The 15,279-nt window shown below is 40.8% G+C and overlaps 1 protein-coding gene across 1 annotated transcript; it reads right to left on the bottom strand.

The window, feature by feature from the left end:
• Positions 1-252: 252 nt before the first annotated feature.
• Positions 253-5,224, bottom strand: LOC117450587 (uncharacterized). Its single transcript, XM_034088423.1, has 2 exons — positions 4,551-5,224; positions 253-489 (listed from the first exon to the last, which is right to left on the bottom strand). The coding sequence occupies exons 1-2, from the start codon at positions 5,034-5,036 to the stop codon at positions 301-303; spliced, it is 675 nt and encodes a 224-aa protein (XP_033944314.1). The 5' UTR covers positions 5,037-5,224; the 3' UTR covers positions 253-300.
• Between the last annotated feature and the right edge of the window lie 10,055 nt (positions 5,225-15,279).

Below are 15,279 nucleotides of genomic sequence, written 5' to 3'. Positions count from 1 at the left end.
GCCTCACAGAGGGTGACTGGCTGTCTACATGATGTGGCCTGCCGACATGGCCACTTTCATACAGATGAAGCCCTTGATTGGTCTCTGTGTGTCATTCAAGCTCGGGAGGGTGTATCATGGATGTATAATAAGGTGTGTATGTGTGGCGCGAGCGAGAGAGACAGGTAGAAAAATAAAGTGTGTTTTGCAGACAACTAAATAAACGCACCACGGCGGGAGAAAGCATGTACAGAATACTACGTAATAATGTGTGAATATCATTGAAAACAATAGGCTATTATATCACATTAAACACAGTCATCAAGCATGACCATTCACTACCGGAACAGGAGTGTCGGTGTAAGGTGGCATCTCAAGTTCTGTTCCAGCTCCTCCATCAGCGGCTCCTCCAGAGACGCAGATTCTCGGATTTTTTTGACCACAGTAAAAAGCTCCAGCAATCAAAAGCACAGCAGCTACGGAGACACAGATCAAAGCGGTCTTCTCTTTCTGCAACAGAGAGAGAGGGACAAAAACAATCAGACCGCTATATGGAACCAGGGGCGCCGTAACGGCCCGTCCACACTACAGCTTCGACAGCTTCAAAAACGGTGTCCAACGCGTCTGCCCATTCACTTTGAATGGGGTGACGTCACTTTTCGCCGAACTGCATTGTGGGAAGCAGAGCGGAGCTTTCCTGGCGTTTCAGGCTGCAAAAGTTGAGCAATGTTCAACTTTTGAAGCTTCTGAAGCTTTCGGTGGAAGCGTCAGCAGTGTTGGGAAAGTTCACTTTCTACATGAACTAGTTCAGTTCACAGTTCACACATTTTAAAATGAACTAGTTCAGTTCATAGTTCATAATTCAAAATGTTGAACTAAAGTTCATGGTTTCAAAAATGAACTAATTTATAGTTCATAGTTATTTTTTCAATAAGTTGCTGCGAGCTATTATTTGTCTCCTGTACGATGTTAATGGGCCATTTCAATTTTTACAATATCCTCAGAGGGCCGTACAAGTTATTGACCTCTGCTTAAAAAAACTAAAATCACAACTCATTCATTTCATTCTGTGCAAAGAAAAAGCAACCTCCTAATCCAGATATCTCACCATGACTCACGTATGCATGCACGTGCAGGGTGTGGCGTGACCACCAAAACAGAAAGATATGGACACAAGATGTGTACAAATGTATTTAGTTTCCTATCCATGTGAACATGATTTAAGTGGGGGGGGGACCTAACCTCCTCTAGGGGGGTCCGGAGGGCATGCTCCCCTGGCAAGATGTGTTGCACTATGAGAGCAACATTAGGAGGTCTATGGACACATCTCTCAACACCCAAACACAACTGTAAGCAGATTTTCTTTTAATTTATGGATATTTGACAAATCACTCCCCTTTGAAACTGTATTCTTCTTTATTAATAACTGTCATATAGTATTTTATACCGGTTTACTTTATTCTCTTGTTTTTTTATAACTATAATGATCATATAAAGATGTGCCTTTACCTCACTGGTTGTAGACAAAGCTTCTTATATTCGTTAGCATAGCTAGCTAACCAGATGCTAATGATAACACAGTTATTGACTGTCTGATCAGTGTGACAGATGAGCAGATCGCCACTGGGCTTTCAGCTAAAGACACAGACACGCAGAAACGGCGGCATGTGTATGGACTTATCGGTACTGCAATTTCTGAAGTGCTGGAGTGGCGTTCTGGTGCTCTCCGTCAGAACTGCACCCCTGTCAGTCGAGACATATACCACGTGATGACACGTTAGGCTCGTGTTGTGTTCAAGGACCCTGACCTTGGCCAGGAAAAACAGGCACTAGCTTGTTTAATTTGTTTGCGGTCTAGATTTCTTTCATTTTTTTATTTTTTGCGTGTGTTTATAAATGACCTCGAGGGCCGTACCAAATTGTCTCGCGGGCCGTATACGGACGGAGGCCGGAGGTTCCCCACCACTGCCGTAGAGTCTCACTCTGAGCAAGTGCTGCTGCAGCTGCTCTCGGCTTCGTCCATACTAATTCATTCATTCATTCATTCAATGCTCGCCGGTTCCGCGGTTCCACATTATTTGTTGTGAGGAGTCTGATATATTTAGTATATTTATATTTTAGTGCGACAGCCAGGGGTGACAGGCGCGTACGCGTCACAGGCAGCTTGCTGTTGCCAGATTGAGTGGTTTTCCGCATTATGTTGAAGCCTGTTTACGGTGTGTTTTAACTGGGTTTTCGGCTGAAAGGCATATGAAATCTGGCACACTTTTGAACGCCGTTATAATACAGTGCTGAGAATGAACGCACTTTTGAACGCCGTTATACAGCGCTGAGAATGAACGCGTTCTCAATTACGTTCATCTAGCGGAAATACAGTACGTTCAGTTCACGTTCGCCCAAAAATATGAACGCGTTCATGAACGATCGGCCATTGAACGCGTTCATGAACGATCGGCCATTGAACGCGTTCATGAACGATCGGCCATTGAACGCGTTCATGAACGATCGGCCATTGAACGCGTTCATGAACGATCGGCCATTGAACGCGTTCATGAACGATCGGCCATTGAACGCGTTCAGGTACATCACTGAGCGTCAGCCAATCAAATCATATGCCAGTACAAGCTCTAGCCAATCAAACCGCTGCTTGCGTGTCAGGGGCGGGAGATTCATGTGATTGGTTGTTGGTAGAGTTTCAGACACGCCCAGCTCCAAGCTTTTTTTGAAGCTGTAGTGTGGACGGGCCGTAAGGGGGTGAAAGGTTAGGACGATTCTAAGGGCCGTGACTAACAGGGGCCCCAAATATTTTTTAGAACATTAATTAAACAAAAATGAAGTAACCTTTCATCAATCATCCATAATTAACATTAATATAACGTCATAATGATGATGTACTCACTAAACCTACGATTCATTTAACTTGTTTTCTTCCAAAAGTTAATTATTCAAAGCATCGAACACCCCCCTCTATTTACATGCAATGGTTTGGTCCTCCCTCCAAACGCTGTACAGCACCGCACTTTCTAGCAGCAGAGAGTGAGAGCATGTGAGGAGGGATGCTAGTACTTACGTGTGTACGATGTCTCAACGACTAACAATGTCAGGCTTTCAAGAAAGAAAAGAAAGGAGAGAAAGACAAGAGAGAGAGACTAAAGGGCGACAGTATGTCACCCAGTTTTTCAAGAGAAAAGGTGGGTGTGGTCCATGAGTGGTGGAAATTAGTCTGTTAGCTAAGCTTAGTCTATTGTAAATAATAATTGTAATGTTTTGCTGACATTAAATACTGTTAATATCTTCACAGAAAATGCTGAGGTTTTTCATTTCACTCCTCTTTTAGACATTTAATAAATGCAGGTACATCTTTAGCAGCTATTCATACTAGACCAGTTGTCCCAAGGACTTGATCAGTGACTTTGCCTGTAAGAAGGCTAGGCGCTGGGCTCTTGGTGAGGAAGGCTGAGCCAGGGCTCGTAATAACTGTTAAAGGGCAAGGCTATGGTAACGATATTGGATCACTACACAGAAGATGCATGATGAGAAAAAGACTGAGAACAGGTGATGGGCTCTGATTTAGCACCCCCATCAGGCCTTTTCACTTCCATGCTGTTGTCCATTTACACTTTAATACCCACTTATTTTGTAGTTAAAACAATCTGCTGCTTATGTTTTTTTTTTTGTTATAGCATTTTATAAATGATAATATTGGTGTTAATGTTCACTTTATTTTAATTTAAGAGGTCATGTATATTTAAGTTACATTTATTTTGATTTATGAATGTTCCATTCAAAAATGTTATAAAAAGGCATGTACACCATAAAAGATGACTATTGAGATCTATTGTCAGGAATGTTAGTGTTATATCAAATAGTGAATTCTACTGCAGCAGAATGTTGCAGTCTGCACAGTGTTATATGTTCACCGCTCAGTGTCAGTAAATATTGTGCAGTTAGTATTGGACTACAAGATAGATGCAAGCCTATACAGGTAGTTATTTAAAGTTTAAATGAGTCGGTCGGGTTCTGGAGGTGTGGTTACAGCAATTGCTTGGTTGGCGTGGCCTGGGCCTGGTGGTGGTGGGGCCCAATGTGATATCTTTTCATGGGGCCCAAAATCCCTGGCGGCGCCCCTGAACTACTACGGAGCTCCGACCTAAAGGGACATGAAACATTGTTTTTAAAAATCGAGATAACGAGTGACTTTAAATTGGAAAAAAATACTGTGACTGAGTCACAGACTTGAATTGATAGATCAAGACAGACTGTCCTTAAAATGAAGTCCGAGTTCAAAATATAGGCCTATCTCAAATAATATAGGCTATGCACTGTCATTGAAATTTGCCCCACATAAACATAACAGTCTGCAATGAAACTGTTGTCTCCAAGTGCTCCACTTGGCGCACCGGTAACTTTCTCGAAGAAAAAAAAAGTCGGGATTTAGCATTAGTTTCATTTAAAAAAAAGTCGGGATAACGGGTTAGTATCTCTTTTTCTTTCATGTCCCTTTAGGAGGCTCCGAACCGTCATGTCTAAGATTAATCTACAAACTTCAATAGGATTTGTGTTGTACTCACGCATGGTGGCTGGGGGGTGAAGGTGATCTGCTCCGGGTTCCTGTCCTCTGTATTCGGCGTAGGGCTGACCCTCATCCTCACAGCCTGAACATGTTCCCTCTTGTTGTCCTTAAAGACCTGGACAATGTAATCTCCTCGGTCCTCGGGCTTCACCCGCTGCAGGGTCAGAGTCAGGTCTCCATCCGACCTCCAGTGAGGGGCTACAGATGTTCTGTTCTCAAACCCTGAGCCTTGTGAGGTGTTTCCGGAGGTGAGGTCCAGCTCAAACACAAGCTGTTTATTTCTCTCCACTCTGTACCTCCCGAGTTTTCCTGCAGTAAAGTAGTGGAAGGTAAATCCAGCAGCCTCTCCCTCAGTCACTGATTTCTCCGAGGATATGATGACATTCAGCTGGATAAGTTTCGCCACTGAGCCGCAGGTTAAACTGTACAGTCCCTGGTCGTTGATGTTGCTCCTGTTTAAGATCACGGACTCGTTTGGACTCATCCGGTATTCGTAACCGTCTGCCGCCTTCCAAACATCCTCCAGATGAGCCACAGTCTGACTGCTTCCACTTGTCAAAGTGTGCTGGAGTTTCGCTCCTCTCTCGCTGCAGTGTTCGGTTTCTGGAAACTGAACTCTGTCTCCTAATATTGTATCGAGAGTTAGTCCGACAGTAAGGTTGACACTAAATAAGAGAGCAGCACGCAATGTAAGAGCTGCCATTGTTGGAGTGGTGCTGTGTGGATTATAGTACGGTGTTTCCTCCAAAGCCGGCTCGATTTTATAGATAGAAGACTCCGCCCACCAACACATGCACCAATGGGCGCATTCATGGTGCTTCTAATGCGGGGGAGTGCACAGCTGTGAGAGCAGGCGGCAGCTATGAAGACAGAAAAGCCGAAATGATGTCGCAGAGAAGCCCGTGGGGCACCGGGGCACGTGCGACGGAGGGTGTGTTTGTGCAGGGAACTTCCTCTGATGCACGGCGTCTCTCTCCTTATCAAAGTCAAGTCTAAGTCAACGTTATTTTCAATCTTTCAGTTTGTGTGTACAGACAGATATCGAAATACCGTTTCCCACAATCCCGAATATAAAAAAAGATATATAAAAATATGTAGGCCTATGCAAACATGTACCTATACACACACAATCAAAGGACACATTTATGCACACATTAAGACCTAAATAAAACGGAACAATCGAAAAAATAACAGTCACTTCAATATCTTTGAGATGTACATTAGTGCAAGATTGTAGCAGCGCAGTGTAACATCATATTAAATATAATCTGCCTATTGAATTCACACACAAAACTATCATTGCTATTATGGGCTGGGTGGATCTATATTAAGAGTCAGACTGTGTGTCTAAGTCATCTCCGCAGAGAGTTGTAGCCTTCCTTCACCTCAAAGTGAAATCAAATTACACACACGGGCAACCACAGATGAATGTTCCACGCGAACACGCACACGCACGCACACACACACACACACACACACACACACACACACACACACACACACACACACACACACACACACACACACACACACACACACACACACACACACACACACACACACACACACACACACACGCTCCCGTACAACCTTTACTTTCGATTTCTGTTTGTCGTGTATTCAGACGAAGGAAATGTTTTTCTTCTCCCGTTTCTTTTGCAATTTAGTGAAACTACTTTTGTTTATGGCTGTGCGTAAACACAAATAGGTGAGTGTGTTCATATTCATTATACTAACCGAGAAGAAATGTGATGATTCGGTAACTTTGGTCTATATTTCTGCCAGAAATGTAGGCTACTTCCTTGAGCCTCATGTAGAGCAGTTTATTACCCAACAAGTTATCTTCATTTTAATGTATGGATATTGCACAGTCTAACTGGTCGATCTGCTTTCTGTGATTGTGTTTAAACTGCAACGCAACATTATATTAAGGGGTTGAAATATTCATGCTGGTAAAATAAGCAGTGGCTGCTAGATTTGCTATATTTATTTATTCATTACCAGACAGAAAGAAAACCCAACTATTTTCTTTATGTTACTTTGATTCTGTGGGATGATTATGCTTTAAACGTTTGGACTCCAGTTCCTACAATGCTTTGGGAATGCAAACAGGAAGTAGTTATTAATTATTTTTAATGCATTTTGGTTTAAATATTGTATTTAGAAAAGTATTTCTCATTAGCTGTGGTGATGATAGTTCCTATTGGCCACGTGTCCACAACAATCACTATACAACTAACAGAAAACGGATATACAATATTGGACATTTGTAAATGTTTTAAATTATATTTGATCATATTTTTCTTATATTATTAACTTTCCTTTAAATCAGGGGTTCTCAAAGTTTTGATGAGTGAGGGCCAATTTAGGTACCCAATATTGGATTGAGGGCCGCCCAAGAAAAAACGGAACACAAAATAATTCCAAAACAAATCCTTTCTTTATTGTACTAACCAATTACCGCAACTCGCGAGATGCCTAGTTGCCTAGCAAACTTTCCACAAGCTGTCATTCATAATTTAGGAATGACAACCCAGGGGGCGCAGTTTTACCATTCTTAAATTCCATTCTAATTCTTACTAGATACAACCATGGAGGATTAAAATATAACGCATGCATTTCAGCGTGTCACATTAACTATCGCGGGCCGCCAGAAACATTTCCGAGGGCCGCCATTGACCCGCGGGCCGCACTTTGAGAACCCCTGAGTAGTGATACAAATGCCACTTCAATCTCATTAGTATGCAGAAAAAGTGACAGGTCGCCCCGCCCCTTTTCGACCGGAAGTCCCGCCTTATTTGACCGGAAGTCCCGCCTTTTTATTTTTATTTTGAACCGGAAGTCCCGCCTCGTTCGACCGGAAGTCCCGCCTCGTTCGACCGGATGTCCCGCCCCCGCTTCCGGCGGATGTCCCGCCCCCGCTTCCGGTTTTCAAAATAAAATAAAAAATAAATTAAAATTAAAAAAATGAGAAAAATAAAATGCCGTTGTTTTCAATCAATTAATATGCCTAGGATATATGTCCCGCCTCCTTACCACTTCCTGTGTGGTTAATCCTGTATACAGTATCGAATGTAACTTACAAATACTTGCAAATAACATGAAATTAATCCCAAAAGTAAGGCATCTTAAAAACATATATTTAAACCTCTCTGTTTTTGCAAACAGGACATGACAGGACATGAGGGGAGAGAACATATGGTGGAGGAGGGGGAACACACACACACACACACACTTTCCCCCGCCCCTCACCCTCTCCCTCTGTCTAAATAAAAAGCCATCGTCTTTAGTCACTCTTAAATATTTTTCAAGTCGAGAGAAAATGGCCAAGAGACGTCTTGATATGAATTTAATCAGCGAGACACCGGTGACAACTTACAGCCATCCGTTGGGTGCTCCAGTCAAGAAACGAATGCAGTTTGTATGCCGGGTTCAGACGCCTACAGCCGAAGAACTTCACGAAGAATGGATTCTAAAAAATGGCGATGTTTGGGGTTATATATTCAACTATATGGCTAATGAACTGCATTTCTACAATCTGAAGAATGGAGAAACGTATGGACCCCGTAGTGTTAAAGCGACACTGACCTCAACAGATTGGGCTGTGTTAACTCTGGTGTCTTCCCGAGATCTACAAGCAACCATTGTATCGGAAGAAGTAGTGCATCAAGAAACCATCGTGGAACCAGAGGTGTACAAGATATTTGCAAAGAAAAACAAAGAAACACAAACAGCATGCGAGATTAAAGAAGAGCCTGCATCCTTACCCCTCAATGTGGAGGAAGAAGAAGGAGATATTCCCACACAACCAGAGGGGAGAAGAGTCCTGACAGGCACCGTCTGGGAAACTAAAAGCGGACCCTCTGGGCGTTGGTATTACCGCTCAAGCCGTTTGGTGACGTTGGGTAAGGACCCCTCTGATGATTTTGTTTTGGAGTATTTTAATTCTACCTGTGGGGTATTTCAAACGTCCTTGAGGGTGCCTCTGACTGCATGGCTGGAAATGATTGATGGAAAAGCTACAAAGCTTAAAGAACTTTTTAAACAAAGTCAGACATCGATGGACATTATACTGGTGAAAAAGACCCTCACGTTTGCAGAGGACTCCGCCCCCCAGTCAACATAACAAGTCCCACCCACCTCAGCAGATCATTTAAAAAGTAAGGACCCGCAAGGACATTTTTAGAGAGCAGCAACCATGGATCTGAGAAAAACCACGATCTGCAGCCTGGATCAAACGCCTACAGGACCGCCATCCTCACCAACATTTTGGACACCAGATCTGGACAGCGCTATGGCTGACATTGATATCACGGGGTGGCTGGATATGCCTCAACCTCCACCCGAGTCTCCAGAGGAATCAACAACAGTAGGCATTGATATGCCATGCTCTACTTGTGCTCCCAAGGGTGATGCTACAGAACGTATTAGGACATCGGCATTCCTGAACACGGTAAAAGCGGTTGTAGTTCATCTGTTGGATAGAGTCGTGTACCTTTACAGAAAGGAAACATGTAACGGATGTCAAGTCGATCACCCCAGTCAGAGGCAGCACGAGTGTTTATTCCCTACCGATGAATACTATTTGGATCGACACTATGATGAAGTGGTAAAGAGACTGTGGACCGTTCGTTTCATTCCAGCCATTCGGGACGCTCTGCACCAGAACCACCTTCATGTGTCAGAGAGGAGAGTCTTTGGAGCTACCGAGGCGATTCTGCACAACCTCAGAAACACCAGACTCTTTGAGGCTAAAATCGAGAAACTATACGAACAGCTGGTAGAGAACGACGAAACCCAAATGAAGATTACAAGAGCAGCTTGGGCCTTCTGGCAGCATTAGGAAGAGTTTTTATTTTATTTTGATACTTTTTCGTTAAAGTATGTTTTATTTTTGATCTGTTTTTATATTTTACTTCTTTTGTAACATGTTTTTCTATACATGGGTGTGACATATCAATAAAATGCATTGTAAGAAAAACTGTGTACTCATTACCTCATCGGGGCTGTAACAGGAAACATGTCTGAGAAACGTGTTATGCATAGGGTGTATTACAATCCATCTAATCCAGGGAGTTTAGGAGGTGTGGATAAACTCCATAGAGCTGTACAGAATGAAATGGGTAAACAAATAAATGTAGAGAAAGTCAAAGAATATTTGTCTGAGCAGGACGCATATACTTTGCATAAACCGGCAAGGGTGCATTTTGCAAGAAACAGAGTTTTCGTACTCAGACCGCTGCAACAATTTCAAGCAGATCTCTGTGATATGCAGTCGCTGTCCGAATATAATGATGGCTTTAATTATTTGTTAACAGTCGTAGATGTGTTTTCGAAAAAAGCCTATGCTCAAGCATTAAAGAAAAAGACGGGTATAGAGGTTACCAAAGCTTTTGATACAGTTTTAACACACAGCGAGATCCCTAAAAAATTACAAACAGACGCGGGGAAAGAATTCTTTAATAAAGTTTTTCAAAACTTGTTGAAGAAAAGAGGTATTGCACATTATACAACAGCCAGTGACATGAAGGCATGTGTGATAGAAAGATTTAACCGTACGCTGAAAACTAGAATGTGGAGGTATTTTACAGCTAAAAACACTCATAGATATATAGACATCTTACCCGAACTAATTGAAAGTTACAATAATAGTTATCACCGGAGTATTAAAATGACACCAATGCAGGTGACAAAGGAAAATGCGGCTCAAGTGTTTCGGAACCTGTATAACCCCTCTAGCCAACGTAAAAAAGCTGCTGTCAGAATGAACTTTAAGGAGGGCGAGCTTGTAAGGATATCCAAATTGAGAGGGGTATTTGATAAAAAATATGAGCAGAGTTATACTGACGAACTATTTACGGTGTCTGAAGGCTTACCTCGGCAGCCACCTGTTTACAAGCTCAAAGATTATGATGGAGAAGAGATCAATGGGACTTTTTATGAGAAAGAGTTACAAAAAGTGAAGATAACCAATGACAAGGCTTTTCAAGTCGAGAAAATAGCTTATTTAAAGAGGAAACTTTAAATACAGGGATCAGTTTATAATGTCTCGGTTAAACGGCACAACCTTTCATTCCTGAAGTTGTGCTTCCTTTTTTTTATTCACTGCAGATTGTCTGGCACAGACTCAGATATAGTGCAGAGGATAAAGATGTATTTATGTTTGCACTGTGTGAGAATACTGAACCTCTCTCTTACAGATTGCATGTATGAAAAAAGTATTTTGCAGGGATATTGATTGTGTCTTTAGCTCAGACTGCTATTGTTTGAATCCCAATAAAAAGACAATGAAAATCAGTTCACTGTAATGTATATAAAATGATTTTCTTCCTCTAAAGAATGACATAAATTTGACTAGACAGAATCTCCAGAGACAAAGACTGTCTCTTGGTCATTTGTTGCCAATACAGCACCAGATGCAGTCTTGGCTAATCTTTGCGCCAGATGCACCCAAGGATGTAATTATCATAGCGGATATCTGACCTGATATTCCTCACAGATCCTCTCCTTGGTGCGTCAGTAGTGCTTGTGGGAAACTTAAAGAGCGGTTGATGCTAAATTTCAAGATTCCCGTGAACAGAATCTGATATCTCTACTGAAACCGCAGCACAAACTGGCACTGCGCTTCTCATGACTTCATCTCAGACCTGAGAGTGGATTTTAGCGGCTGCATAGATTAAACAATCTTTTCCATGGTTTCTGGTCATTATGCAACCCCTGTAAGCGTTGGCACCATACTGAATATGAAAAAACATTTCCCGTGCATTCCTACTGTAAAAAATGGATATAAAATCGGACCCTAATGTCTAATGACACTCGGCAGACATGAGACAGCATTTCAGGGGATTCCCCATGAAGCTGAAGGACTTATTATGTAATGTCTTTAGTTGTGGTTTTAGACCTTTAAACCACAGGATGTCAGAAACCCATTGGTTGACATTACTTTTATGACTCCGTTGCTCGATTTCCTGAATTGTCTGTTTCTTGTTGCAATTGTTTTCTCTCTCTCTGAACGCAAGATTTAAGGTCGCAGCTGTGTATTTGGAAACTATTTTGTCTGTGTTTTTGGAAACTATTTTGTCTGTGTTTTTGGAAATTATTTTGGTGTCATCTTAGAAAGGCACAGTAGAACATGATATACAATACCAATAACATGTACAATTATAAAAGGTCTGCAACCAGCAATTATTTCATGATCAATAGATCATGATCTAAAAGTCTAAAGATTTTTGTACTGCATTCAACCAAATATTTTCTTGCTGAAAATTAAGACTGATAGACGGATAAGAGACTATTAAAATATATCTAAAAGTAAGATAGGAAGTAGGGCCACAGAATGAAATGGGTAAACAAATAAATGTAGAGAAAGTCAAAGAATATTTGTCTGAGCAGGACGCATATACTTTGCATAAACCGGCAAGGGTGCATTTTGCAAGAAACAGAGTTTTCGTACTCAGACCGCTGCAACAATTTCAAGCAGATCTCTGTGATATGCAGTCGCTGTCCGAATATAATGATGGCTTTAATTATTTGTTAACAGTCGTAGATGTGTTTTCGAAAAAAGCCTATGCTCAAGCATTAAAGAAAAAGACGGGTATAGAGGTTACCAAAGCTTTTGATACAGTTTTAACACACAGCGAGATCCCTAAAAAATTACAAACAGACGCGGGGAAAGAATTCTTTAATAAAGTTTTTCAAACTTGTTGAAGAAAAGAGGTATTGCACATTATACAACAGCCAGTGACATGAAGGCATGTGTGATAGAAAGATTTAACCGTACGCTGAAAACTAGAATGTGGAGGTATTTTACAGCTAAAAACACTCAGTTTTTTTCTCAGAATTTCCTCTTTAAATGCAGAATCAGCATGTTAGCACTTAACCCACATAAGATTATATCTTTAGATGTTATCTGAAGCAGAGGTGACAGCTCTGTTTTTACTTAACAAGGGGTGTATTAATTCAATAAATTGTCTCGTGAACCAATGTAAATATAAAAAATGTATGACAGAGTAGACTTAGAAATAACCGTTTGAGAAATGTAAGATTATTACCTCTATGGCCCTACTTCCTATCTTACTTTTAGATATATTTTAATAGTCTCTTATCCGTCTATCAGTCTTAATTTTCAGCAAGAAAATATTTGGTTGAATGCAGTACAAAATCTTTAGACTTTTAGATCATGATCTATTGATCATGAAATAATTGCTGGTTGCAGACCTTTTATAATTGTACATGTTATTGGTATTGTATATCATGTTCTACTGTGCCTTTCTAAGATGACACCAAAATAATTTCCAAAAACACAGACAAAATAGTTTCCAAAAACACAGACAAAATAATTTCCAAAAACACAGACAAAATAGTTTCCAAATACACAGCTGCGACCTTAAATCTTGCGTTCAGAGAGAGAGAAAACAATTGCAACAAGAAACAGACAATTCAGGAAATCGAGCAACGGAGTCATAAAAGTAATGTCAACCAATGGGTTTCTGACATCCTGTGGTTTAAAGGTCTAAAACCACAACTAAAGACATTACATAATAAGTCCTTCAGCTTCATGGGGAATCCCCTGAAATGCTGTCTCATGTCTGCCGAGTGTCATTAGACATTAGGGTCCGATTTTATATCCATTTTTTACAGTAGGAATGCACGGGAAATGTTTTTTCATATTCAGTATGGTGCCAACGCTTACAGGGGTTGCATAATGACCAGAAACCATGGAAAAGATTGTTTAATCTATGCAGCCGCTAAAATCCACTCTCAGGTCTGAGATGAAGTCATGAGAAGCGCAGTGCCAGTTTGTGCTGCGGTTTCAGTAGAAATATCAGATTCTGTTCACGGGAATCTTGAAATTTAGCATCAACCGCTCTTTAAGTTTCCCACAAGCACTACTGACGCACCAAGGAGAGGATCTGTGAGGAATATCAGGTCAGATATCCGCTATGATATTTACATCCTTGGGTGCATCTGGCGCAAAGATTAGCCAAGACTGCATCTGGTGCTGTATTGGCAACAAATGACCAAGAGACAGTCTTTGTCTCTGGAGATTCTGTCTAGTCAAATTTATGTCATTCTTTAGAGGAAGAAAATCATTTTATATACATTACAGTGAACTGATTTTCATTGTCTTTTTATTGGGATTCAAACAATAGCAGTCTGAGCTAAAGACACAATCAATATCCCTGCAAAATACTTTTTTCATACATGCAATCTGTAAGAGAGAGGTTCAGTATTCTCACACAGTGCAAACATAAATACATCTTTATCCTCTGCACTATATCTGAGTCTGTGCCAGACAATCTGCAGTGAATAAAAAAAAGGAAGCACAACTTCAGGAATGAAAGGTTGTGCCGTTTAACCGAGACATTATAAACTGATCCCTGTATTTAAAGTTTCCTCTTTAAATAAGCTATTTTCTCGACTTGAAAAGCCTTGTCATTGGTTATCTTCACTTTTTGTAACTCTTTCTCATAAAAAGTCCCATTGATCTCTTCTCCATCATAATCTTTGAGCTTGTAAACAGGTGGCTGCCGAGGTAAGCCTTCAGACACCGTAAATAGTTCGTCAGTATAACTCTGCTCATATTTTTTATCAAATACCCCTCTCAATTTGGATATCCTTACAAGCTCGCCCTCCTTAAAGTTCATTCTGACAGCAGCTTTTTTACGTTGGCTAGAGGGGTTATACAGGTTCCGAAACACTTGAGCCGCATTTTCCTTTGTCACCTGCATTGGTGTCATTTTAATACTCCGGTGATAACTATTATTGTAACTTTCAATTAGTTCGGGTAAGATGTCTATATATCTATGAGTGTTTTTAGCTGTAAAATACCTCCACATTCTAGTTTTCAGCGTACGGTTAAATCTTTCTATCACACATGCCTTCATGTCACTGGCTGTTGTATAATGTGCAATACCTCTTTTCTTCAACAAGTTTTGAAAAACTTTATTAAAGAATTCTTTCCCCGCGTCTGTTTGTAATTTTTTAGGGATCTCGCTGTGTGTTAAAACTGTATCAAAAGCTTTGGTAACCTCTATACCCGTCTTTTTCTTTAATGCTTGAGCATAGGCTTTTTTCGAAAACACATCTACGACTGTTAACAAATAATTAAAGCCATCATTATATTCGGACAGCGACTGCATATCACAGAGATCTGCTTGAAATTGTTGCAGCGGTCTGAGTACGAAAACTCTGTTTCTTGCAAAATGCACCCTTGCCGGTTTATGCAAAGTATATGCGTCCTGCTCAGACAAATATTCTTTGACTTTCTCTACATTTATTTGTTTACCCATTTCATTCTGTACAGCTCTATGGAGTTTATCCACACCTCCTAAACTCCCTGGATTAGATGGATTGTAATACACCCTATGCATAACACGTTTCTCAGACATGTTTCCTGTTACAGCCCCGATGAGGTAATGAGTACGACAGTTTTTCTTACAATGCATTTTATTGATATGTCACACCCATGTATAGAAAAACATGTTACAAAAGAAGTAAAATATAAAAACAGATCAAAAATAAAACATACTTTAACGAAAAAGTATCAAAATAAAATAAAAACTCTTCCTAATGCTGCCAGAAGGCCCAAGCTGCTCTTGTAATCTTCATTTGGGTTTCGTCGTTCTCTACCAGCTGTTCGTATAGTTTCTCGATTTTAGCCTCAAAGAGTCTGGTGTTTCTGAGGTTGTGCAGAATCGCCTCGGTAGCTCCAAAGACTCTCCTCT

Source organism: Pseudochaenichthys georgianus, chromosome 8, assembly GCF_902827115.2.
Source record: "Pseudochaenichthys georgianus chromosome 8, fPseGeo1.2, whole genome shotgun sequence".
NCBI classification, from domain to species: Eukaryota; Metazoa; Chordata; class Actinopteri; order Perciformes; family Channichthyidae; genus Pseudochaenichthys; species Pseudochaenichthys georgianus.
The sequence above is the reverse complement of the archived record's forward strand: the minus strand, read 5'-3'. Positions and strand labels throughout refer to the sequence as shown.

Bases quoted from the DNA above. Each gene is read 5' to 3' on its own strand.
- LOC117450587 (XM_034088423.1), bottom strand. From the start codon at position 5,036: ATGAGTCCAAACGAGTCCGTGATCTTAAACAGGAGCAACATCAACGAC. The intron at 490-4,550 runs GTGAGTACAACA...TCTCTGTTGCAG, and splicing joins TCACCCCCCAGCCACCATGC to AAAGAGAAGACCGCTTTGAT.